The sequence below is a fragment of the Polyergus mexicanus genome, unplaced genomic scaffold (genome assembly GCF_030449975.1).
Source record: "Polyergus mexicanus isolate NDT 795.1 unplaced genomic scaffold, iyPolMexi1.0 SCAF_3, whole genome shotgun sequence".
Classification (NCBI taxonomy): domain Eukaryota; kingdom Metazoa; phylum Arthropoda; class Insecta; order Hymenoptera; family Formicidae; genus Polyergus; species Polyergus mexicanus.
Window position 1 is genome coordinate 8,783,616 of NW_027223323.1, and position 27,320 is coordinate 8,810,935.

General features: G+C 35.5%; 6 protein-coding genes across 6 annotated transcripts; 2 read left to right on the forward strand and 4 right to left on the reverse strand.

Annotated features, from left to right (window-relative positions):
* Positions 1-19: 19 nt before the first annotated feature.
* On the forward strand, positions 20-7,321 carry LOC138931787 (uncharacterized). Its single transcript, XM_070292907.1, has 4 exons — positions 20-286; positions 1,114-1,589; positions 1,843-2,043; positions 4,204-7,321. The coding sequence occupies exons 1-4, from the start codon at positions 76-78 to the stop codon at positions 5,326-5,328; spliced, it is 2,013 nt and encodes a 670-aa protein (XP_070149008.1). The 5' UTR covers positions 20-75; the 3' UTR covers positions 5,329-7,321.
* Positions 2,747-23,211, forward strand: Adsl (adenylosuccinate lyase). Its single transcript, XM_070292909.1, has 6 exons — positions 2,747-2,981; positions 20,509-20,712; positions 20,986-21,268; positions 21,541-21,692; positions 21,817-22,215; positions 22,527-23,211. Exons 1-6 carry the CDS (start codon positions 2,826-2,828, stop codon positions 22,788-22,790), a joined length of 1,458 nt encoding a protein of 485 aa, XP_070149010.1. The 5' UTR covers positions 2,747-2,825; the 3' UTR covers positions 22,791-23,211.
* Positions 6,485-10,935, reverse strand: LOC138944870 (uncharacterized). Its single transcript, XM_070315937.1, has 14 exons — positions 10,918-10,935; positions 10,694-10,864; positions 10,292-10,449; positions 10,101-10,209; positions 9,745-9,957; positions 9,253-9,431; positions 8,919-9,189; positions 8,603-8,754; positions 8,100-8,450; positions 7,446-7,541; positions 7,308-7,343; positions 7,139-7,250; positions 6,971-7,066; positions 6,485-6,710 (listed from the first exon to the last, which is right to left on the reverse strand). Exons 1-14 carry the CDS (start codon positions 10,933-10,935, stop codon positions 6,615-6,617), a joined length of 2,058 nt encoding a protein of 685 aa, XP_070172038.1. The 3' UTR covers positions 6,485-6,614.
* On the reverse strand, positions 11,366-15,350 carry LOC138931791 (uncharacterized). Its single transcript, XM_070292912.1, has 4 exons — positions 14,606-15,350; positions 14,017-14,225; positions 13,604-13,789; positions 11,366-12,294 (listed from the first exon to the last, which is right to left on the reverse strand). The coding sequence occupies exons 2-4, from the start codon at positions 14,104-14,106 to the stop codon at positions 12,070-12,072; spliced, it is 501 nt and encodes a 166-aa protein (XP_070149013.1). The 5' UTR covers positions 14,107-14,225; positions 14,606-15,350; the 3' UTR covers positions 11,366-12,069.
* On the reverse strand, positions 16,614-20,275 carry Ssk (smooth septate junction protein snakeskin). The gene is made up of 4 exons (XM_070292914.1): positions 20,164-20,275; positions 18,871-19,077; positions 18,400-18,519; positions 16,614-18,161 (listed from the first exon to the last, which is right to left on the reverse strand). Exons 1-4 carry the CDS (start codon positions 20,212-20,214, stop codon positions 18,060-18,062), a joined length of 480 nt encoding a protein of 159 aa, XP_070149015.1. The 5' UTR covers positions 20,215-20,275; the 3' UTR covers positions 16,614-18,059.
* C1q-vp (C1q-like venom protein) lies at positions 22,930-26,825 on the reverse strand. Its single transcript, XM_070292913.1, has 3 exons — positions 26,692-26,825; positions 25,013-25,178; positions 22,930-24,810 (listed from the first exon to the last, which is right to left on the reverse strand). Coding segments are annotated over exons 1-3 (489 nt in total). The 5' UTR covers positions 26,694-26,825; the 3' UTR covers positions 22,930-24,489.
* Between the last annotated feature and the right edge of the window lie 495 nt (positions 26,826-27,320).

Below are 27,320 nucleotides of genomic sequence, written 5' to 3' on the forward strand. Positions count from 1 at the left end.
TATATATATTATTCTTATGACCGCTGGCGAAAAATCATTTTGAATCAGCTGATATCGATTTATTGATCGCGCGTGATGGAGAGCAATAAATCAAAGGGCGGTCGACGAGGGAATAATCGAAGGAAAAGCGGCGGCAACAAAGAGAACAAGCGCGAGATGGAGAGGATGAAATCGAGGAGCGAGGAATCCGTCCTATGGTCGAATTATCCCGTATCGGATGATGAAAGTAGGATGGATATCGCGGAAGAGGAGACGTCCTTGGACTTGGAAAATTTCCGCAACGGTGGTGAGTCGAGAGATGCTTTGTTCTCTCTTCTTTTCTTTCTTATTGCGTAGAACGCACATTTTAATACGCTCGAAATACACACATACACACACATGACACGCACGTGACGTCGCGCGAACTAAAAATATTCTGCGTTTCTTCTTTCATGTGTTTCTCTTCCGGAATAATACGTGCGCGGCGAAAGATGAAAGAGAGAGAGAGAGAGAGAGAGAGAGAGAGAGAGAATGTGCGCGTGTGTGTGTTATTTCGAACAATGCTTCGTCATGGATACGGTTACGCAGTGTTTATTATTTGTATCATGTATACAAACAAGAATATAACTGTATACATTTTCTTGGATAGGTCAATTGATATTCGATTAAGATTATATATAGAATATTAAAATAACTTTTATATATACTTTGTATATTATATTGTGAAATAATCCAGAGATTCACTATAAATAATCTAATGCCAATAATAATTGCGATTATTATTGGCATTATTATTGAAAGCTTTTGTTGAAAATTATTTCAATAATTATTGAAGAAGCTTTTATTCTTTTCTCAATCGAAACGACAAATATTAATTATTATTTCATTCTCTCTCTCTCTCTCTCTCTCTCTCTCTCTCTCTCTCTCTCTCTCTAAATTAATCTAAATTAATATTAACATATTTTCAAAGATAATTGTGTTATACATATATATATTTATATCTAGATCGCATTCTTTACTAGATTTCTTTAGAAACAGAAATAAAAAAAAAATACATCTTGTTCCCAATAAATTTCTCTCACTTCTTAATCTCTTTTAATCTAACATGTGTATATCTTTTTTAATAATGTACAGGAGGCGAGAATAATCCAAAGAGCTCGCTCATATGTCCCGCGTTACGTCGACAATTGCAGACCCACAGAAACGTCCTTCGGCTTCTGCACGAACACAAGCTGGCCTCCACCCAGATAAACGGTCAGAGGATCCTCAGCATCCAGCCGGTCCGATGGATCGGCCCGACACCCGGTATCGATTGCGAGATCTTCGTCGGCCGTATCCCGAAGACGATCTACGAGGACACCCTGTATCCCCTGTTCAAGACGATCGGCGAGATATTCCAGATACGATTGATGGTGGATATGGCCGAGTTGACGAGGGGCTACTGCTTTATCATGTACACGAATCCGGAGGACGCGGGACGCGCGATCGCGCAGTTAGATCAGTACGAGATCTCGCCGGGCAAGAAGATACGAGTCCTGGCGAGCGTAAACAAGTGCAAGCTCTACATCGGACCGTTGCCGTGGTTTATCGCGTCGGAGGAGGTTGTCAGAGTAAGTCTATTTCGTTCTCTCTTTGTTTTTTTACATTTATATTTTATTTTTTATTTAAGTTGCAATTTATTAAAACTTGTATTTTTTTTTTTTTTTTGCTTATTTTGTTATTTTTTTTCTCGCGTTAAATACTATCTTATTTATTACATTGATAGCTCTTAAGAATTTAAAAAGAATTCTTTTTTTTGGGGGGATTTTATGATTTTTCTCATATTTTTAAAATATCTAACTCTTTCTATTCGTATGCGGCCAGGTGATATATGCATCGGCATGGGATATCGAGTACGTGTCCATTTATCGATTTCCTAATCACGATGCGGCCTACGCTATAGTTTCCTTTAAATCGCATCGCAATGCAGCCTTGGCGAGACGAAAATTGAGACCCGAGAAACTCTTCAAATGTAACGAGGTACACGTGGAATGGGCGCGTGTTGACTGGGATCCTTCTAATGTGGTAAGTAGAAAATTTTTTATTTTTTTCCACTTTTCCCCCGCGAACACATCAGATTTCAACGATTAAAATGGAAGCAATTAAATCTAATCTAATGAGTTGCGAGTCTGCTTTTGGCCGTTTTATTTTATTCCGAAAAATTAATAATTATTCATAAAAATTCATACACATAATATATTTTTTAAATAATGATTTTATTAACTTTCTTAAAATTATATATATTTTTTTTTAAACGAATCTTCTGTACAGCATTGCTTCCAATTGAAATCGAAAATAAACGAAGAGAGACAGTAACAACACGTACATATTTATTCATTCATATAAATATTTGAGATTTATAAATCTCATTTTTTAAATTTAATTATTATGTCATATTGGGATGCGTGTAATTAATACAGAGTTAAAGAATCAATGTAAATCAAATATTTAAGATGCAATTACTTTTAATGCAACCTTAGAATAAACTTTTATATATCCTTGTCTTAAGAAAGACCGTAGGTAAAAGTTGGTCTATGAAATTGATGAATGAACATATGATTACATCAAATAATATTTCAACATAAATTGTACTGAATTATCGACGGAATTTAGCGGCTCATTCGAAGCGGTTTCGCATGTTTTTCGTCGCGAGGCGCTCATTTTGTCATTCGGCTCGGCCAGATTCGGGCAGAGGGCAGACTCGGCGATATCGATCGCATCAGCTGATCGGCGTACGCGTCGAGTAGTTTCATTCATGCGGTCGCGCCGGACAGTTCTTTTCCGTGGAATATTCTCTCGATTACACAATGAGCGTTTCGAAAGTACAGAACAGCGATTATTGCGATTATCGCAGTCCTCTGTCGACTCGGTACGCCTCCAAGGAGATGCGGTACAATTTTAGTGATCAAAATAAATTCAGCACGTGGCGCAAGCTCTGGATCTACCTGGCTAAGGCTGAGATGGTATGTGCGATAAATTACGATTCACCGGTACATTCGTTTGTGTTGTATTATCGACGTTACATCCCCTGCGAATATAACGTTAATATTATATTTGAGTTTTGCGTTTTTTTTGGCTCTCTCGTGAAGAGTATTTATTATGAAAATGAACTCTACACGAAATGATTAAAATTATATTTATATTTAATCGATATTAGATACCGTGATTTGCAACAGTTCTAAGACGCGAATTCGTCTTTGAAATCGTTTTCCGAAATTCTTTTTAAATGAAAGATTTATGAAAAATATAAATACAAGAAATAACAAATAAATAATATATAAATAATATAAATATTTTTGGATAGAAAAATATTTTTTCTTCACTTATCTATGACAAATAAATATACGGCAATGAGCTTTGCGAGAGGATTATGAAACAATTTACAACGTGTTTATATTGCCACATCTCTTATCGATTTACGCATGACATTTCGAAAACACGTTATCTGCTCTACGAAGATTATTTGAAACGTCTTCTTAAGACGTAAGGTCTTAGCATGAAGACCTAAGTTATACAAAAGAATATAATTAATTATTATGTAATGAAAAATATATTAAAATACATTTTTTTTTACACAAATTTCAACATTGATTATTTAATTTCCTTTATAAGAACTCTAAAAAATTTAATAAGGTTGCTTAAGGAATTTATTTACTTCCTTCTCAGTTAATTATCGTAAGTTTAAAGAAATAATAAAATACACATTCCAATATGGCATATTACTTTATAATTTTATCTACAACAAAAGAAATATATAACACTTGACAAACTGTTCTCCGGTACTTGAAAACTCTCTTCGTATTCTGAAAACTAGTTACAACGATACGGTCGATTTGCATCGACAGTAAATATCAATTAAAATTAACTCTCTTTTCCGTGTTATATTTATTACATTTATAAAATATATAAACGTAATAAATAAAATAATGTGTTTAATATCTTGTGTCGTTTGAGCAAAGCAATACACACAAAAATTTACTATATACAATATTTAAAAAGAAAATCCAAAAAAGATTTTCATGTCTTTCAGATACTTTTTATTAGCGATATTTTTTTAAAACTTTTTTTAAACTTTTCATTACGAGATTAATATTGATAAACGTCGGTGCAACCAGACCTATACGTCATCGTTCGCACAAAATCTAATTATTCTCCTCCCGAACTTTGCATATTCCTTATTATCAGTACGAGGATCGTGGCACGGTAGACGATAAGGGCGGCGTGCACATTGTTCGAAAGTATCTGCAATGTAACAATAAGAAGACAGCTATGTTAGCGTCGGTTCCAATGCAGAGCGAGTTTAATGCTCGCTGCCAGAAGAAACTTCCGCCAATCTGCCCGCCGTCATCGCTCGGTACAAGTGACAACGATCATGACAATCCCGTCAAATCTATTCGCAACTGCAACAGCACCCGTTACGCCACCATGCTAAGCATGTCGGCGACCCTGGACGATTTCTCGTCGCGCGATAAAGACACGGGGATACTGACCGACATCAACGACAACGTGCAGATGCTGGACGTCGTCAAAGATCAGCAGACACGCCAGAAGAGCGATATCGACGCGGTAGATAGCTTCCGCAACTTTGACATGTGGAACTCCAATCTGGTCTCCCAATTACCCGGCTCGCCCGCCAATTCCGGCAGCTCCAAGGAATCGCCTAATACGACGTACGAATCTGCACGTTACGACTGGGAGAACAACGCGAAATATTCGTTGCCGAAAGCGATAACGTCTCTCAATAGAAGCGTTCCCAATTATCATCGCTATCCCTCTCACTCTTTCGCCAAGACGATCGACCAGAATCAGCTGATCGTCGCCGATGCCGTTCGATATCAGGGCGCGCAGTATCATCAGAATCGCCCATCGTGCTACGTCCTAGTGCAACCTCAGAATTACCTGTGTCCGAAGGATGCGATCATAACTTATCCGCAATCCTCGCTCGTCAATAATATCCCCGACGAGCAGGCGCGCGTGTCTTTGCTCGCGGCTTGCGATCGTCGATCATTTTTGTATAACGGCAACCAGATGAGATCGATCGTGATAGATAAGGATCTCATCGTCGACAGCGAATTTCGGCGCGAGAGGATTCCAGGGAAGTCGGAAACTGCGGACACCGCGGCCGATTTTAATACGTCCGGTTACGTTCAGAATTATTCGCCGAATATCATGTTGAATTTTTCGCCAATCTACGGGTCGGAGAATGGCGGGACGGCACCGTGCTTCATCTCGTTCGACGCGATGAACGGCAACGATGACAAACGTCCGAGACCGATCTTGAAGCAGACGACAACCGGTCGCGCTTGGTGATAAGGATTTTATCTATCTTCTGTCTTCTTTTTTTTCATTTTTTTTCTTTTTTTTTGAAGATTGCTTTACGCAGATTTTAGAAAATGACGGCGATCAGATACCAAAAATGGCGTTTTTACGTTTTATTTCACGCACTCTAATGAGGAATAATTATATTAGGATATTTCTCTCTCTCTCTCTCTCTCTCTCTCTTTTTTTTGTTTTTGTTATCGATATTGCCATAGATGCTGCCAAAGACTCGCGTATAGGTAGTGTTAAGGATCTTTTTTACGCGCAAGCGTTATTAACAGCTCAATCTAGTTCCTTTAGCTTATATAACTCGTTCGTTTTATAGCATTTTAAATATGCAATCTAGTAGTAATATCTTTGAAACCACGTATAATCGTTGGCATAGATTTATTTTTTTACGATCGATGCGTAATGATCGCATGATCTCGTTTGCAAAACGAGAAGATTTATACCGGATTAAGTTTTACATTCGCGTCGCCGCGAACGTACTCCCTATACTTATTTACAGATAAAATAGGAGCCAATCCGAATATTCTAATAATCGCATGATTTTTAAAAGACCTCAGATTTTTTATCGTTATATTTTTATTTTTTATCGTCGCGCGCTCGGGGTGAGAAGAAAGTTCTGGAGAACGCGTTATCAGAGAAAAAAAAAACAATTATGCAATATTATTCGAAATCGCGCTATATATTTTAACAATACAAGACTGCGCAATTATAAAAAATGAAGGTAAAAATGACAGTAAATGGCCGTACACATTACAATATTTCAGCGGATTATAAGCACACGCGCCAGGGCAGAAATTGGTATCATGTTACAAAGAAGGTACGAATCATGTGTTCTCCCGATAATATTATCTAATATTAAGTTACAGTTAATAATCAACGCGATCTCTCTCTCTCTCTCTCTCTCTTTCTCGTGCTCCTATTCTTTTTTCGCGCGAAAAAAAACGTATATATGTTTTACTACTTATCGCTGTTCCTAATGACTATTATATTATAAGGAATGAGTTTTTAAGACAATCACGATATCATCGACGCTTTCGGTCACGATTCTCGCAATAGCTACTCTATATCGGCGTGAGATATCTGTAGTTTTGTTACAACGTATGTAATCGCGACGGGTTACATGGAGGAAGGAGAAGAAGCCGCCGTCTGTCTTTGCGATTGACCGCATTTTGGACAAGCGTCTGATTTCAGTTTAATATTCTGCGACTAGAAAAATATTTTCGATCATCTTCAATTTTCGCCGACGATCTTTGACAGATCGGCTAATTTCAACTTACAGTTTTAATGCCTCGCGCACGAAGAGATAATCGACAATTGGCACACCGTAGCTTCTTCGAATCGGTGACTTCGAGCCTGCTCGTTATCTGTAAAAGGCGACAAAAGAACGTATCCTTTTTAAAAGCAAATCAAGTAATTTAAGAAGAAAAAAAAAGATTGCTTTTTTATCACGATCGATTTGACTAGATATATCTTTATTATTTTGTTTGCATGATTTTTCACACAAGTAAATCTGTTTTAGCCAGACGTTTGTAACATAAGGAGAAATTTCTTCCGCCCGAAAAAAGTTGGAATAAAAATCTTTATAGCACACAGATATATATTGGTAACAAGAGAGAATATTTACCCTTTTACTGTCTGACGGGGCGCAAAACTCGCAGAAGTATCTTCCTCTTTTCTCTTTGAAGATGTTGCAGCAGTTTGTCGAAGTTGGTGTTAAACTCTAAAAATATGTGCAACTGATAAATTTTCATATACAATCGGAATAATGGAAATCATCGCGCTTTAAAGTCACCTGTCGCTTGCAGTGCGAGCAATCATCGTTCGTCCGATGCTCGATCGGATTCGGTGATTCAGCACATTCGTCCTGGAATACGAATGAGAAGCGAGATACACTCTGTTGTAATCTATTTTTTTTTCAGAATTTATTTTTTTATACTTTTTGAATAGCCGAGCTCACAAACGTCCTCGGCGTTTTCGTGATGGGATCGGATATGTCTCTAGATAATATTACAAGTAATATAATTGAAACTAATTATAACTATATTATAACGTATTTTCGAATTATCGTGTATTATTTACGAGAGTTTTCGCTTGCTTACGCGTCTCTGATTGGGTCCACCTTGTTCGATTTCAAATGCAACAATGTTTTAGATTTTGTTCTACTGCTGGCGAGCGGCGAGATCAGCGTTTCGCTTCTGAAAAACAATTGTTTTCCATATTATATTATATCCATTTCTTTAGACAAATGTAATACCGGGGTGTCTACTCTCTGGAAAAATCTGGAATTTTCAGAAATTTTTTTTTTTCTGTACCTGGAAAAATCGGAGAATTCTCGTGGAATTTTATCAAGATTCAGAGAATTTTTTTTTTTAAATTTTTTCTGATAATTTTGCTCTTTTTATTGTAAGCAGTCGACAAAAGTGAATTACGTGTTTAAAATATATCATAAATATATATCTCTGTTTATATATATCCAATGTTTTAACAAAATATTGAATATATGCAGTAAATTCTAATCTTTAGTCATTAGAATTTAGCATTAGGAAACGTATAAGAATTTATTTTAGAAAATGCGCTAAAAAAAATCTTTAAAATATTTTTTTACCCGGAATTTTGAATAAAAATATCTGAAAAATCGGGGAATTCTTTTGTTTTTAAAATTTTTGGTAGACACCCTGTGAAGCGACAGTCGATTCAGCTACGCAAAACTTTGCGTTGAATCGATTGTCGCCTTCGAGAGACCTTTCGCCTACATTTGCGTGCCTACGGTGTTCGTCGTCGTTTCCTTCAAACTCGACACGCTTCTTCCCGATGCGTGCATAAACTGATGATAAATTGTCATTTGGCGCTCCTCTCCTCCTCCCCCTTTACTTCTTTCCATCTTTTCATCGTATTTGACTCCTTTAACCAGTTCCTCTCTCCTATCCTCTGTGCTCTCGTTATCTGTTTTCCCGACGAGGGACTGGACGATTATGTCTCGGACCAACGCGGGTTCCTCGCCCTTAGCGAGCATCATAATTATATCTTCCGTCAATATTTGTCTGGGTTGGCTTGTCGTATTCCCGTCTCTCTTTGCCTCCGTTACGTCGACCTTTCGCTTAGATCTGTAAGATTAATTGGACCTTAATTTAAATGGTAATTTTCAATATTTAATTATTCGACAATTGTATTATATTTGTTTTATTTTAAATATCGTCAGTGAAATACTCGCGTAATTATTTTTAAAAACTTTTAAGTAAATTTGCGACGCGCGTACGCAGGATTTACTGGATTACTCGATGGTGTTTGCATCTTGTCCGGTTTCACGTAGAAGGAGGCGACAGTGAGTCTTTGGCTGATGGTTTGAGAGGTGCCTTTTGTTACTTTTGTCGCATTATCGGTGATTTTGTCTTTCGAACCTTTGGGGATAATTATAAACATTTATGCACAATACAGTGATACCGTGAGATTCAGGATCAGATCTATATACATATACATACGTATATATATAATGTGTATAAAATAAATAAAACAGCTTTGAAAAATTTGTCGAGTCGTTTTATTCAAAGCGATATATATCTAGGATGGCAAACAAAATAATTAAGAAACGAGAAAGGTATCCTCGATAAAATCATGCCAGAGATTTCTGATCCTGAATGATAAGGATTTGATGACACAGTTTCGTGTATATCAGATTTACTCGTAACCTGCGGTGTCGCCTCGTTCGTCAATATTCTGCTAGTGTTTGGTCCCGGAGCCCCAGGAACCGGCGATTCCCCATGTTTTGACATTGATAACGGTCGAGATTGCTTTTGCGACTGCGATTGCGGCTGCTGCTGTTGAGTCTGCGGTGCACATTTGCATCTGCGAGAGAAGGAATTAGGTCGAATTTCTTCGCACGTACAAGAAATCACTCGTACAAATTACCCGGGACAGCACAGCATGCCGGTCCCTCCACGGACGAATTGCACGATAGCGGGATAAGACCATTGCGGCAAATACTGTTCGGCAGCATCGCCAGGGACGGTGCTTTGCATCATTTGTTGGCAAAACTCGCATTTAGCGAACGTCTGCATTGGCGTTTCTTTTACGACCGTGCTCGGGGTCTAATTTCGTTCGAGAAAGGGAAAAGCGAGCACATATGAATTTCAGATAGTACGCAAAATAATATAATAATAACTTCATTAATTCAAATTAATCTTATCGATATAGCGATATATATATATAAAATTATTAATTTAATTAATATTTTTATATTTATTAGAAAATATTTTTTTCTTAATATTTTTAATTAATATTAAAAATATCGATTTGATTGTTTTTTTATTTTTTCTCCTTCAATCAGAGTTTTCAAAAGGAGATTTGTTTTTGAATAAAATAAAGAACTTGCGCGGAAGATATGTTTATCATCTCGCTCACTTGAATCTCCACGACGGATGTCTCGCGCGGTTCCGTCTGGATTTGGGCGATACTGAGATTGCATAATGACGGGACGCAGGTAGGAGAATCGACGTACTCTCTTCGTCGAGCATATTCGACTTTACGGTAAGAGTGATCGGGTTTGGCGACGGTCTTTAATTCGTCGGGTACTCTGACGTCGCTCAGACTGGTCGTCACGTCGTGCTTCATTATCTATATATTTGTTCTCGAGAGACATTAATCAGGACACAAAATAGCTGATTAATTTACACCGTTGTAAGATTGAAATAAATCAATTCTTTTTAATTCTCTATCGTGGATTAAATGTAGAATTTTAAAGATCTTTTTCTGCAAGCGTTTACCTTGGCATCGGGTGGGAGCGGTTCTTCGTCTTTACGTAGCAAATACTCCGCTCCTTCGTAATAACAACATCGTTTACAGACGGAGCATTTTCTCTTCCAAAATCTACAAGCGTATAGAAAATGTAAGGAATCTTCCGCGTCTCTCGAAGATTAGCGAAGGATTAACGGATAATCGCGAGACTCACGCGAATATCATTGTGATGTCGAGCAAGAAGAATAGCGCTGCCAATAGACACAGTATTATTGTCGCCATTTGCACCATGAGTCCCATATAATTGTAAAGAATTAATAAAATCCCGGCAGTGGCGAAAAATGCGAGGCCGATTATGGAGAACACGCACATCTGCGCAAATAATTTTTATGGAGGAAATATATATGAAATATATACATTACATTAATCGTTTTCATTTTTTCTATTTCGTCGATAAATGGCTTTTCCCGACAGGCGTCTCGAGAGAGATAAATTATATAAAGAAAAATTAAATTAAATTAAAATAAAAATTAAATTAAATTTCCAAACGATTTTAATCTTCATCGAAACAGTTGAGAGAAAATTAGAAATTTAAACACTTTGGTATGTAAATTACTGGAATAACGTGCAAGGCGCTGCCGGCAAAATGGCTGATCAATTCGACAGCCAAGACGAAGACGTAGATACCCGATAAGACGATCAAGAGAATGCAGCCCGGAGTGCTTATCGGCGTAGGATCCATAGCGATCATGTAGATCGTGAATGCGAAGAGCAGTAGCACCGCGAACTGTCATCGAGGAAAGGTTTTAGAGGGCGAGACGAGATTAAATCGATCCGTACCGATCTTAATTTCAACATGTTTTCTCCGATGTCAAATTAGTAATTCAAAAATCTAATAGAATATCAGATATATACGCACGAATTGAAATATCCTTAGCGGCTTAATCAGAATCGATACACATCTGTTTGTCTTGTGCTGCAGCAGTTTCTGCCGAAAAAAGGATAGTTTTATCATATCCATTTTGCTTTTTCTGTCTTCGCTCTCTGCCATTATTATTTTTTTTTTTTACAGATATCAATGTAATATATAACGCAAAGGAAACTCTGTTTAAAACAATTTTTGACAGTTACGAAGACACGTCGTACATTTTTGTTTCTACGATCGAGATGGTTATGTCACGGAATGACCAACTTCGTGTATATATGTTTTTTTCTTTATTTTTATTTATGAATTTTATGTAAGGAAGATAAATATAGTGACGAGAAAGAATGAAAAATATAAGACGGGTGAGAAGAAATATCTTTTTTATTTCGCTTAAAAGAGAGAAAAGCTTTTTATAAGATTTGTTTATTAAATATATACTTTGTAGAAATAAATGCTCTTTGAATACAAAACATATATATACTGGACGGATTCATACGCGAATAAATACTTTTTGCTCGAATGGTAATGAATTTTTTTCAAATTGCGATTTTACACGCAGTAGTTGCTATTTCGCGTTTTTGGTCTTGTCTTACATAATTATATCTCTATGAATCTAATTATATTATTACTAATTTTTCTAATTATAACGATATACACAATGTTGTTTATATACTACACTATAGTGACGATATATAATACTATTATTACGTTTTTAAAATACAATCTTGCTCGTCGATCAATTTACAAAGTCAATATTTTAAAAAAATTATCATTTTTCTTCAAAGCAGATAATATCCGTTAAAATTGTGATAATATGCAATATTTTTTTTTTTTTTTTTGGTTTGAATTTGTTAATTAAGTCTCTTTGAAGGACTTTTCCTATTCTATATTAAAATTATATTGATTTAGCATTTCCTCCTCGAAAAAGAAATTTCGAAAAACTGGTACAGTTAATCATAATAAAAAGGAAATTTAAGATCTGTTGTTTCTTTCTTTGAAGCGAATCATTCGTAACTCAGGTGAGTCCTTCAACTCCTTTGGATTGTCGGATCTTTTACGTGTGATATTCACGATGACCATTTTATTATGGCGATAATTTCCACGACAAATACGACCGCATTTACGAACGTAAATACGGCTGCGGATATAAGCATGTCCATGTATTGCTTGCTAGCATAGATCTCGTTGTTGTACACGTAATGATAAGAATTGTTCATCTGACGCCAATTGTGGACCATGAGGCTTCCGGCTACCAGGTGCATAATCGCGCCCACGAACGCGAACATTATCAACTGTAACAATAAATTAATTATTATCGATCAAATTCGCTCTTGATTCGTGAAGGGAATCACGCAACAGTCGTCTATTTTTAATTACTAGCGATAACGAATGAATACACGCGATCTGTCATCATATGTATCATATAGCATTACGCTTTTCACAATTTATTTCACATATAACGACTAGCTTTTTTGATAACTCTTATCGTTAGTATTTCAGAAATTAATATAATTTCGTTGTTGGAAGAATCAATATATTTTTTATTTTCAGTTTCAAATTAATGAGTATGTGTGATAAACTTGACATCGGTGCGACTCGATTTGATTAAATCGAGATCAAACATACATTGCGTGTAAAATAAAAGTCACTTATTATTATTTATCGTCGCGTTTATTCCTACAGCCAAGATATATTATTTCAAGGTTATTTGTCAAGATCTTGCCTGGCATTGTATCATCGATCATGCGTCGTAATAAGATATACGTATAGAGGAATTTGCACAGTTGAAAAGTTTTTATTCGCGTGATTCACGGGTTTTGATATCTCGACTGATTCGTTTCAATAGTTAGAATATGCTCGATAAACACCGCGCGATTTTTATTCGGAGAGAGAGAGAGACACATACACACATTCCTAAGATTAATATGTATAAGACGACATCAGAAATGTAGCGAGCCTCGCGTAACGAGGCCTTGATGCGTCCGCTAATTAACGCATACGTCGTCGCTGCGTTCATAATGACTCAGCTGTACAAATGAACTAGGCGTATCTAGTTGCGACCAGCGTCGTTCTTTATCATGAGGATAACATAACAAGGATAGCAGTAGCAAGATTGACCATTAATCCCTGTTGAATATTTATAGAAAAAAGATGAAGTAACTTGTAGCAAAACAATTTACATACTATATATTTATATGTAATTTTCTAAATTATCTTTTTTCTTTCATATTCACAAAAGTAAATTATTCTTCCTGTCAAAATTTATTTCTGTAAAAATGTCTCTTTATTAAAAAAAAAGAAAAATATTCAACTTTCAACTTTATCTATAGATTCTATGATTAATTTGAATTAATTTATCTTTTTTCTTATTAAAATGTTAGAAACATAATAATTGTAAAGTTTATGTCCTTGGAGTCATCGTATAATCTTTTGTCTTATACCCTGCACGAACAAGGGTATATAAAATACAAGCGCATATATTTTTCTTCTTTGCAAAGAAATTAAAGACAGAAGATGTGTCGTGAAAAGAAAGAACGAGAGCTTTAAACTAATTTTTATTTAAATATTAGCGTGATTTGCGATATATCGCTGAGACGTTACCGTTCTTTTTGGCACACGATCACCGAGCATGTGGCTGATGACGAAGAGCCCATTGATGAGAATATAGCCGGCGACTGTAACGTAAATAGTGGCGGCATCGTCGAGCTTGAATCGCGGCCTGTTGAAGATTCGCTGGAACGAGTTCATCGGATCGACCGCCAGACCGATCGCAAAAATGGCCAGTATCTGCATTGTGTTAAGAGCGTTACGTAAAATGTTTACTTGCAATCCGCGCTATTGCATTGTCGCGAGGTGAAGTTTGCATTGCAAACCTCGAGAGGATGAGACGCATCGTCGAGTGTCACGCGAATCGAGATGTTAAATCGCGAAAATAAAATTACGGGATTGAACAAAAACGTGATGGAAAATTTTACAATTTTTTTTTCGTTATTTAATTAATTAATGATACTCGCCAGTTCAATTATTTTGATGGCGATCGGCAGGTGACACAGGATTTTATTTCTAGGGGCCGATCGTTGACTTTGCTGATCTTCGTCCGCCATTCTCACTCTTCGATGCTTTCCCTTTCTGTCGCCCAGTTTGAAGGATTTTCAATGGGATCCAATGGCGATCGATTCTTTCTTTGTCGCGCGCACAACCCTCTCTGCAGTCTTGGCGGCCCCTGAAACAAGAAACGCGATAGACATCGCGCGTAGGGGAGACGCATGTAAATCGGAGGGTTGAACTCAAAAAGGTTGACTCACGTGGCGCGAATAAAAGACTGTAAAACGAAATTATTTGATCGGTAAAATATAATTTTTCCTTCAATTTTTTTATTCCATTCTTCCTATTCATTGCGATTGTTTGTCAATAAAATCTATTACACAAGAACGTCATACATTTTTCTTTCAAAGTAAGATATAAATTCAAAACATGAAGTATTCAGTAACTAATAATAATTTCACGCTCTGTCTTTTAAGTCGTATTTTTTTTTTCTTTTTCAAGAATGAATAATGCACGCAGTTATGTCACGTGAGTCGCTGGGACTGAAACTCGTTATACCTTAAATAGGCCTCAAGTAATACGCCTAACAAATACTCCGTCCATTGAGTCACCTGACAAGCGTCCACGTGTGTACACTCGCGTCGCGAGCGAATAACGGAGTCCTCACTTCGACACAACGCTCCGTATAGTAGATATCTCGTATATTGTATAATATTCTATTTTATTTTCACTTTTGAAAAAATAAAACAGGGTGTTCCGCACTTTCCTTCCGCTTTCTTCCTCCCTTATTCACGCAACGCGACGTAAACGTTAACGAGTCTCTCGTATCAAGGGGAAACCGTGCCATGCGATGCAGCGGCGCAGCTCGAACTGAAACGCAGAACGTACGGTATATGCGACATTTACGAGCTTTACGATTCTCGCGCAAGCGAAGTACGAGGCTTGGAGGTTTCTCGCGCGCGACCAGAAGTCATACTTAGGTATCGAAGACGAGGGGAATCGATGCTTCGATACCTAAGCACCGCCGGCGCGCGAGATGCCTCAGATTTCGTAATTCTAAGGGGCTTTCACTCATTTAATAACTATGGAACTTTCACCGAAAATATCGTTAATGATGTCGATGATTACGGGAGGGCATTAGACGCGTCTGGACGTAACCGGATAAAGAAAAGATTAAACGAAGTCGCGACACCTCCGATAAAGTGTTCGCCCGACGAGAAACGTAACGAGGTCGGGCTCTTTCACGCACGATAGCGTTTGACATCGCCAGATTTCCGGTCGCGTTTTTCCTTGTTCTGTATCGCCAACATGTCACGGACGCGCGAAGTGTCGTTATATTGCGTGCACGCCCTATTGCGTCATCGATTAAATGACACGTAATAATGGTGCGTTACGAGACAGTCATCCAAGGACTCTCGCAGCTCTTCCTGCAACAGGTTGACTTAATCGATGTATATTATTCAATTTATGAAAAATAAAAAAAAAAGGAAGAAAAATATATGATGTATAATAATACTATCTCTCTTCGAAATCTCTTCCTCTTTATAATCCAGAGACATACATTTGCCCTTTACGCGTTTCAATAATACAGTTTAGCTTTACAGGACATTTTATTTATCGCCTAATTAATTATACTTACGTTATTTAAAAAAAAAAATTATTTAATTTTAATAATACAAAGAGTATAAACTTTGTAATGAAAATTTTCGCGGCTGCGACTTTCTCCGCTCGAAACGACACGCTCGATTCTATAATATTTCACGACGCTATTTTGACGTCGCGGTATGGTGCAAGGACACGTCGTAATTCCGCGGATTGCCTGCTATGTGCATTGAAAAGGCTCGCTATTATATTACATGCAAATATGCGCGCGCGCGCGCGCCTATTACGTTTCACATAATTATGGCAACGCGATTATTTTTAACTTGCACACGATATGCTGGATTCTAATTGGTAGACTTTTAAACTCGGAATACGATTAGTGCAACCTCCTGATTGTAAGACGCGATTGGCAGTTACTATACTGTGTCTTAATTTATTTATGACAAGAGAAAAGAGGAAACGTGTTATTTAATATTATTTTAATTATTTAATATTATTTAATATTATATGTAATATATATTATATTATATTATATTATGTTATATTTTTAATATTAAAATAATTATTGAATATTATTATAAATATTATAAATATAATAATAAATAATATTATATATATTTCATTATAAGAATTGATTTTTAATAATCCAAAAATATAGACAAAGATTTATACTGTTGTATTTTATACAACAGTATAACACATCTTGTATTAATGCAATTTATTTTATTTAGAGGAATTATTAATTTATGTATCTCCGATACATAAGTACCTTTAAATAATTAATTTATATTATCATCGAAGATGTAACATTAAAGTAATTAATATGAAATTAAATTAGATTATGCGCGCGTTTGCAAGTTGGATTCTTTTTGAACTTAGTATCTCGCCTGCTGCGCAAAAAATTATTATTATACAGAAAGCACGCAACTATACATCAGCTGCGCACTTTCCATACAGGCTATACTTGTACTTTAACTAACCATTGTCGGAAACGAATCGCCATATCGATCCGTACTTCGTACGACGACGAGTTCGCTGCAATCTATCACTTTTCATATCGCGATTACTGAGTATCTATGTCAATTCTTGCCCTCGATGAAACTTTTACGTAGCTTACACAAGAATTATTTTTCGTCTCGGCTATACAAACGCTTATGTAATAATTTCTTCGCCGACGATAAGAGGAATGTTACATTTTTATTGCGTCGACTTTTTTACTTCTTCAACATCTCGGGCTCTGATTATTTCTCTGGTAATCGATATTTTCTTTTCTTTTCTCAAACACGATTTTTCGAAGAATAAAATGAAGGAAAAGATGCTCGTGTCTCGAGCCACAAATTATTTCAAATCGAGTTTTTCCTTTCCGCGTATAAGTATTTATATTAAAGCGTAAATAATATACTTGGGCCTGTTATATATCAGCTTAATAATTTATTGTTAGCGAAATTAGGCGTGACCCCCGCGATTAACGCGATTATGTACCCGGCTCGCGGGTGGGTGTACAATCGTGTCGGTCATCCGCGACGATCGCCGGGTCAAATAGATTAATTGATGCGGTAGGACGGGATCTTAGTAGGATCTTATATGATGAAATCATCCGGTGGACGTACGTCGTAGAGTAATCGACGATTATGTCGAGAAGGGCGCCGTTCACATATTTCTCGACTGCGCTTTTTTTACATTCTCTCCTTCGCGGGCCGAGTGTCGATTAAACAAAGGGGTCACACTCATAATTATCGCCCGATATACGTATTATCAAGTACGTGTCAGACTTGAAGAAACAAATCTTCACAGCGGCGTCGCGAATGCGAGTTTGAAAGTTGAATTTAATTTTTAGCTTAACTTTGATTTGATTTAAAACCAGTTTTTTTTTTAAATTTCCTCTTTTTTAATTATTTTTTAAATCTAACTTTGATTTGCTTTAAAACTAGGAACGACACATGAGACGTGAATAATAAAAATGGATTGAAAGTATTGATTCTCTTACGTATATAAGAAATATATTTTATAAATCAGTTTGTTATATATATAAACTCTTCGCGTGTGAAATTTTATTGGACACATTACATGTGTCTTTAACGGAGAGATATCAATACAAATAACAATATGTATAAAAATGCGTAACGAGGAGAGATTTCTCTTTTCTCAATTTTTAAAGAAAGATAAGATTATTCGCATTTTTTTACAAAAAGAAACTTTCCATACCGAAATACATATATCTAATAAAAAAGATGTATTCGGAAATATAGAGATAATTAATGGCGATAATTTAATACTGTAAGCTTTTGCGATACTCATTAGTATATCTTTAATTTTAACGCGACTTGGTTTTGATGGAATGAAACGGAAAGAAATGATAAATATTGTCGATGTGTCAACGACGTCGTCTTATAATACTTTTTCTCTTATGCTAATTAAATTCATCTTTAGCGTAATGGAGAAAGCTCAATATGAGATCCACCAGATACGTCGCACCTTCTAAAACGCATAACGAGCCCACGGCCAGGCCGATCTGAAATCATAGAATTTTCTCGGTTTAATATTTCGAAAGATTATTTTTAGAGATAATTAACATTTAAATATATATATATATATATATTTTTTTTTAACCAATTTTTGTAAAATTACGTTATTTTTAGTGTGTGTTAAAAAAGAATTGTCTTGTCATATTTGGAAATTGAAACTTATACCTGTATCTTTCGATGGCTTTTTTATGATTTTACTTTATGTGTTGGATATATTCGACTTACCTGCCTCTCTGGCGCATCGTATATGAATTTTTGTTCAGACTGATAACCGTGCCAATAATGCAGAGCTGTGCCACCTACAGCTATAAACATGAAGGTTCCGACGAAATTCATGATGATTTCCTGTAGAAGAGATCGATGAAATTATTTCAAGATTGTCAGATTATTGAACTTTTACACTAGTGTGTATAGTTTGGTGATCTAATCTCTTATCTCTTTCAACAGATGAAAGAAAAATATATGTTTCATGTTTATCAAAAAAAAAAAAGAAAATGAAGAGAATAATCGTCACTTTTAATACATTTTATGTATCGAAAATTCCATCGATATATTTTAATTCTCGAAATATAATTCTCTTGTGAAAAATGTGACACGAGAGAGAGAGAGAGAGAGAGAGAGAGATACTATAGTTTTTTCCTGTAATTTAATATAACTTTTTAATTGAAATTTGTACGTCAGCATACAAATACTTACAACAAGAGTCTTCTTGTGATCGGTATTACCGAAACAGTAGCTGATGAGCACGACACTCGTATAGATGAAGAAGCCGACGAAGACACCGGAAGCGACGATCTCGGCATCGGGGTTCTTGTCCTCATTTAAGTTCCAAGTTCCACCTACACCTAAAAATTCGCCGCCATACCCTGTGCGATACAGGATTAGAATGATGAGGTTGAGAACCTGCAAATTGATAAATCATGAGAATATATTATTTGTATGCAAAGTGCCATGAAAAACTTATACAATATCAAAGCTTATCAAAGCTTCATCAAAACTTAGAATAAATTTTCTCAGATCGCAATCTGTTTTTAAATATCGAATAAGCTTAATAAAATTAAGCTTGGAAAATATAAATAAATAATACAAGAGATTATTCTGAGTTTTTAATTTTAAATTAAATTTATGTTTTAATAAAAGTTTTTTTACCGGAATTCCGAAAAATAATTAATTCCTCGAAATTTTGAAAATTTAATGATCGTAAAAAAACGAAATACGATAGTCTTATTATCATTATAGAGGTTTTCTGGAGCATTCCATAGTTTCATGCATTAAAACCGACGGCAGCGTAGCGTATCGCTTACTAAACAACGTGCGTTATCGCAAGCCGATAAGGGCAGTCAAAATGAATCATATACATCTTGCAAGAATCTCCCTTGAATGACTGTATTTATGATGATTTTCCAGCTCACGCCTTTTTATGATTCTTCACGATTGAAATTATTGATGGCAAAGTCGCGTTCATTGAACAACTTGCTAATTGCAATACGTGACATGAGTTACATTAAGTAAGAAACAAAATTCTTTGTATCGTAATTTCGTTTTACATTCTTAAAATAATCATTCTTTCATATATATTTTATTTATATAATTTAACTGTACAATTATATTTTCTAAAAGAAGTTTACCGAGAGAGAGAGAGAGAGAGAGAGAGAGAGAGAGAGAGAGAGAGAGAGAGAGAGAGAGAATTGATCGATCAATTTGGAGTCGACTTGTTTTTTCGCGAAAGATTTAATTGGATGTCTTTCTTCGTAATTTTTTAACATTCAATATTAAATACATTTTTATAATTAAGTTCTAATAAAATAATAGTCAATCAAAATTAAGTAAGAAGTGGATGTTCTCGTTAAGAAAATTTTCTCGACTTTTTACTCCAAATTGATTAAGAAAAATATCATAGTTTTCAGACACTCTGTGAAACTCTCTCCACAGGTATACACTTTTCACGCTGATTACGTGACATGAAAGCCAAAAATACAATCTTCTCACCAACTTTAACACTTTGATCACTATACTCGCGATAGTCTGTAGGGAGACCATGTTTGCGGACTCCTCGTCACCTATCACCGTGAAAACGAACGAAACAAAATGAAATCCGCGTCGTGCTCTCGAAGCGGAGAACCAAGCCCTCTTTATCTAATCAGATGATACAGGGAGTATACGTTGTAACGAGGATAAGAATCGTAGAGGATCGACGCACATGCGCGATCTCTTATCGAGTGATAATTTTAAACTGTCTACATTCTTCATTTTTACAACTAGAACAGAGCAGCGCGAGATCCCCATAGACATGGTATCATTCAAAAATATTTATCAGCAACGACGATTTTTCAGGAGCTCGGCCTGGCCATTAAGCCGCAGCAAATCGCCGAGATGGAGGCATACGTGGACAACATCGATTTTGAAGCTGTCGCCAAAGAGGAAAGGGCGACGAGACACGACGTGATGGCTCATGTTCACGTTTTCGGTGAACAGTGTCCACTGGCTGCACCCATCATCCACCTCGGTGCGACCAGCTGCTACGTGGGCGATAATACGGTACGTTTCGTTAATCTTATTCCTTCGAAGGATATTATCCTTATAACTGCAAATACCAACAGAGAGAGAGATATATATCATGTCTATAAAAAATGAGATCTCTCTCGATTTTTAATTTTATATAATATAAATTAATTTTTTTTTAATTTTGTCAAAAACATCATATTAAGTGTATTGTTATATTTTAATTCAACACATTATATAGTATTTTTCAAATTTTTATTTTGAGACTAACAGAATCAATTGATTTATTAATATTATTTTCTTGCAAAGGACCTCCTGATCCTGCGTCAAGGCTTCGACATATTACTGCCGAAATTGGCCAGCGTAATTCGGCGTCTCGCGAAATTCGCCCTCGAGCATCGCAGCTTGCCCACCTTGGGCTTCACTCATCTTCAACCCGCGCAGCTGACGACGGTCGGCAAAAGGGCGACATTATGGCTTCAGGACTTGGTGATGGACGAAAGGGCCATTCGTCGCGCCAGAAACGATCTCAGATTCCGCGGAGTCAAGGGCACTACTGGTACCCAAGCGTCTTTCCTTCAGCTATTCAACGGTTAGTCTATTTTATTTCATCAAGAGAAAAATGGATCATGAGAATACATAATCACGAGAGCACACGGAATCTATTTTTTCTTTTTTTTTTAGATTAAGTAAAAAATGTTATCTAAATATAAATCTAATTTTTCTATTAATGATAATAGAATTATTATTACTCGGATCTCTCAAGAAAAATTAAAATTACGAAAACTAAGCGTGATAGAATTGAAAGATTGCTCATAATCTTGAAATTTCGGAAATTAATCGCTAAAAAATTAATATTAACAGGCGATGCGGAAAAGGTGAAGCGATTAGATGATCTTGTCACTAAGATGGCTGGTTTCGAAAAGCATTACGCCGTTACCGGACAGACGTACAGTAGAAAAGTCGATATAGAATGTCTGAACGTGTTGAGTTCACTCGGCGCGACCGTTCACAAGGTAAGTAAAATTAATACTCTGCATAACAGCTGTTAAAATATAATTGTCAAAGAATGGAATATTTATTTATTTCTTTTGTCGTAAAAAATTATTTTACTTGATCTCGAACTAATTTTCTTTTTAGATTTGCACGGACATTCGTCTTCTCGCGAACATGAAGGAAATCGAGGAGCCCTTCGAGAGTACGCAGATTGGCTCGAGTGCCATGCCGTACAAACGTAACCCGATGCGCTCCGAAAGATGCTGCAGCGTGGCACGTCACCTGATGACACTGGTAAACAACGTTCTTCACACAGCGGCGACCCAGTGGATGGAACGAACGTTGGACGACTCGGCGAATCGTCGGCTTACCTTGCCAGAGGCTTTCCTGTCGGCCGACACGATCCTGATGACCCTTCAGAACATCACGGAAGGATTGGTCGTTTATCCCAAAGTCATCGCCAGGCACGTGGCGCAAGAGTTGCCCTTCATGTCTACGGAGAATGTGATAATGGCTGTGGTAAAGACCGGCGGCGACCGACAGGTATGCGACTCTCTCTCTCTCTCTCTCTCTTCCTCATAAAAATTTTGGAACAATTTACGCAACTATGTTTTTTTTTAAGAGGATATTAAAATATTAATGAGTATTTGTTAATTAAGTTTTTGAATGTGAACTCTTAATTTTTGATTAACTTTGATATTAGTTTTTGATTAAATTTTATTTGACGCAAATTTCTCTATAATATTATTTTTTATAATAATAATTCAAATAATACATTATTAAAGAAGTATAATAATAATAATAATATTTTTTATATTAATAAATCCAAACTCTTTTATATATTTTTGACGTAGGTTTGCCATGAAAAGATTCGCGTGTTATCACACGAAGCCGGAGCGCAAGTAAAGCAACACGGTTTAGATAACGATCTAGTTGATAGGATCAAAAAAGATCCGTACTTTACGCCGATCTTATCTCAACTGGACGCTTTGCTGGACCCAGCGACTTTCGTTGGTAGGGCGCCCGAGCAAGTCGTCGAGTTCCTCGAAGACGAGGTGTATCCTATGCTCGAAGATTACAAGGGACTAGAAAGTGAGACTGTCGAACTCAATATTTGATCCTCGAGGAAGAGATTAGTTTTGTAAAAACATTTTGTCTTCCAAAGAAATCTACGTATAATACCAGATTATCATTTAAACTAAAGAGAGTGTGTGACTGGATTTTTTTTTTTTTTGGGGGGGGGGAGGGGATATGAAATTATGTGCATACACATAATTTTATTCATTGTTAATATTTTTTTTACATTGATGAAATAATTCGTATAAAAATAAATCGCACTGTTCACCATAGATGCGCGCACACGTTCTCCATTGTCGTCTGTAATCTTTCCTCTTTTGTTACCATAAAATCTTTCTTTTTTTATTTTTTTATTTTCTGTCAATTTTACAATTTTTCTCTCCGACGTAATTATTGTAATAGCAAAGGCTTGCGACATTTATTATAAAAACAGAGTGAAAAAAGTAGAGAGAGAGAGAGAGAGAGAGAGAGAGATAGAAAAAAGATTAATAGACAGGTAGATAAATAGGAGATGGATAGGTAGATAGATAAAAACGAAAAAAGAAATAGACAGACATGTAAAGATTAAATCGGAAATAGAAAACAATATCGAAAAGAAATAAAGTAAAAAATTTTTGGCAAGAAGCGTGAAAGATCTGTAGAAAATATAAACTATAAGAAGATAGAGACATAATAACAATGAGTTTGAAAGGCAGAATAATTATAGAAACAAAAAAGTAAAAATACACGATAATTTCAATAATAGAATATTTTTAAAGACAAGTATCTTGAAAGAAAGCACAAAAGAAAGATAGATGAAAAAAAATATGAAACAAAGAGCGATAAAATTTATAACAGATAGTAGAGATAAGAACTGAGAAGAAAAACAATTTCAAAAGAGGACAGCGATAGAAACAGTCGAGAACAATAAAGACTAGAGAAAGTATTAGAGATATAATCAAAGAAAATATAGGAAGATAAACGCACGTAAATTAAATGGAGAAAGTTGATTTAATATCACGTTAATAATCTATAACAGCGAGAAAAATAAGTCGTGAAAAACGAATTGGCGAGGGGAAAGTTAATATGAAGAAGAAAACGCTAGAAAGCAAAACGAAAGAAGTGAAAGACGAAAGAACTGAAAAAGTTTATGTTAATTTACAAAATAGTTAGAAATTTGTTTTTACTTTTTAGTTAAAAATTATTGGATCAATCAAAAATTTTAGTCGAATGATCGAGAGCGGAGAAAAATATAATTATTCTAAAATATTAAATTCGGCAAGTTTTAAAATTACGAACTCTATTTTGACACACAAGAAAGAATTTTAAATGAAATAACGTTGATTTTGCAAAAGCGTTTTAATTTTTTTTCTTTTTAGATGATAATATGTTTATTGATGAGAATTTTAGAATTTTTATCAAAAAGAGTACGATATTATCGCTAATTTTGTTTATTGCGTGTATATCTTAATTTTTCAATCTTTAATACTTGATCTTTTTATATTATTTTAAAAGATTGATTTATTTTAAAAATTACTGACTTGTAAGATGAAAAATGATCTGATAAAATTCGGTATTCTTTACTAGATTGGTTACGTATATAATGTATTCAATGTTTAAATGAGATTCTAGGATTTAGTCAAATATTTTTACATTGATATATCACGGATTTCCCTTTAGGATCACTTTCCTTAATTTTAATTTTGTTTTTCTATAAAATAATGACCAGCCTGATATCATTAAAGATTTTAACGGTCCAGTTTATCTTTTGTAAACGCGATGACCCGTAAAAGTAGCCCCGTCGACGATCTTTCCGGATTCAACGAAGACGGCTAACTGATCACCGGCTTCGACGTTCAACAGGATGAGATTGCTTCCTCCACCCGGACCGGCGCTGACAATTGTTCTCCAGCTGTCGGACTTATTCAATTTGCGTTTCAATGTCAACCGCAGATCCGTGCTACCGTACCCGGCGAAGCTGAATTGATAGAGGCCTGGACAATGCGTGGTGAAGATGCCTGTCTCCGCCGCGTAGCCGACTCCTTTGTCCACCAGAGTCTCGGCGAGAACGAGTTTAGCTTCCTGTTACATTTACACGTATCACTTTCTGTATAAATGCATATGATAATGATAAAATTTCAGATTTATCGCAATGATTAATATTTATCTGATTTTTGAAATTTTAATTTTAAAATAATCTACTAACTTGTAGAGATATTCTTATTTTCTCGCGTTATAATTATCTATATCTCGGCTTGTTTGTGTTATTACGATGATGACTTACGTTCACCGAGCCTTGAGTGGCAGAGAAGGCGACGACCCCGGCGCAATCGGCGGCAGTCGCCAATTTCTTGGAGCCGATCGTAGTGATACCAGAATTTTCCGGTGGATCTGGTACCGCTGCATCGGTCAACGCGACCACTGCCAATATCAGCACCGCCCACACCACCCTATTCAAATGCAAATCAGTAAGTATATATTTTTCCGCGCATTATCTTGAATATAATGGAAAATGTATTCTCAGAGATTTTTTTTTTTTTTTTTTTAAAGGTGATCGTTGATTTTTTTATTATCTAGTATTCTTTATTATATAAAGATGTCTTGCTCTTTTGCCTGACACTTTGTTAAGTTTCAACTGCAAATTCCTTGATAATTAAATTAAAATTAAATTATATTAAACATAAAGCCTTCGACTTTATCGAATCTTATAACGTGCTAAAAAAAAAAAAAATAGCATTTAATATTCGTCTGAAAAATGCGACAACTAATTAATTCTTGTACGCGGAATTCTAATTCATGAGAGAATATCGATTTCAAAGTGAGAAAAATTGTGCGATGCGCTTCGAAATTACGCGAAAATAAGCTGGGATAAAGAACACGAGGCGCCTATGCGCTGCCGAGAGGCGATAACACGTGGTTGCGTAACGTCATATGGCGTGAAGAAAATTTTTACGCTCATGTCGCCTCTTTTTGCTCGACTGACGTTTAATCGCCAGTGTGACCGATAAAGTTCAGTCGGTTCGAGCTACTTTCACTGCTTGCGGCTACTTCTCAACCAAGTATCCAGCTTCGTCTTCTCTGGCTTTTATTTCACTCTCTCGTTTCTTGCTTCGTAAGATCATCGTAAAAGTTTTTAAACAATTTTCTTATCGCATTATTTATATTTACAAAAATTAAATATGCAAATTTTGTAATTGCAATTGAATAATACTAAAGTTTCAATACTGCTATCTTGAACTCGCATAAGTGTTTATAATATATCGAAAAAATATTTAGAATTCTAATAAGCGGATTATTTGCATTGACGGATTGATAGCCGGAACTGCAGCAAAGACGATCGCAAGGTCAACGATTATCGCGTTTTTGTTTTTGCATTTACGTAATATGATAAAGAGAGATCGATTAGCATTTTATTATACGCTGTTATTGTAAACCTCTTCTCTCGGAAGCATTCTCATGCAAATCAGATCTACGTCGTTTATAAAATATGAATCTATTTATCTTTGTTATTACAATAAACGCTATTAACTATATATATATATACATATAACAATATATATAACGTTCTTATAATTATTGTTTTAATCAATAAATAATATTGTTTTTGCATTCTAAATACTTGGCTCTTTATGCCGTCTTTTTCCTTAATTTTTTTTTTTTGTTTTTAACTAGTGGAATCTTAATTTCTTGTATATTTGTAATTGCAGATTATTTATATTTATCATGGAATATAAAATAATCAGCGTGAGACAAACATGTAAGAAAGAGATTGAATTCAATTCTTTTGAAATCTAATTTCTATTTATTAAAAGAAAAGAGTTTAATAAATTTTTTTGCAATCTACATGGTTGTAGCAGAAGTTTTTGAAAACTTTTACAAATTGTAATTAATGCTTGATAAAAACGACATAATCAAGTGTTAATGTTAATTGTGATGATAAGACAACACAAGTAAGAAACTTACATGATGGTAAAATGTGGTGTGGCAGCGACGGACTTCCCGCTGAATTAAACTGATCCTTTCGTGTTACAAGCAACAAATTGGATCAAGACGGATCCCGGTACGCCTTTATATCACCTCCTAGCCCGAACTAACGGGTCGCACGTCAATGCTAGCCTTTTCTTTCGTTTTGCGTCCCGTTCTATTCGCGATGAGTGTTCTCTTTCTTGCTGATTGGTAATCGTGACCCCTCTCCAATCATCGATTGGCAAGTCGACTAGTCAAGTAGTGACAAAAGCGACAACTTCCCATCTCTATCAACGAGAAAGGAAAGTGAACATTGGAAATAAAGAATTATTATATGCTTCTTTTGATACAAACAATCCAAATGCAAAATAATATAAGTCTAAAAATAAAAAAAAAGCAAACGCGATTATAATTGGATCTTTAAGAAAATAGCCTTTAATTATCAAGAATCTAAGAATCTAACAAAGATGTAATTTAACAAACATATAATTAAAAAAAAATAATAATATAATATGATATTTAGGATGAATATTTTTGTGCCTGATAAAGTTTCGCTAAAGTTTTATAATATTTTGACAAAAAATAGGGATCAGTTAATAAGTACGAACGTACATTTTGGTGTCATG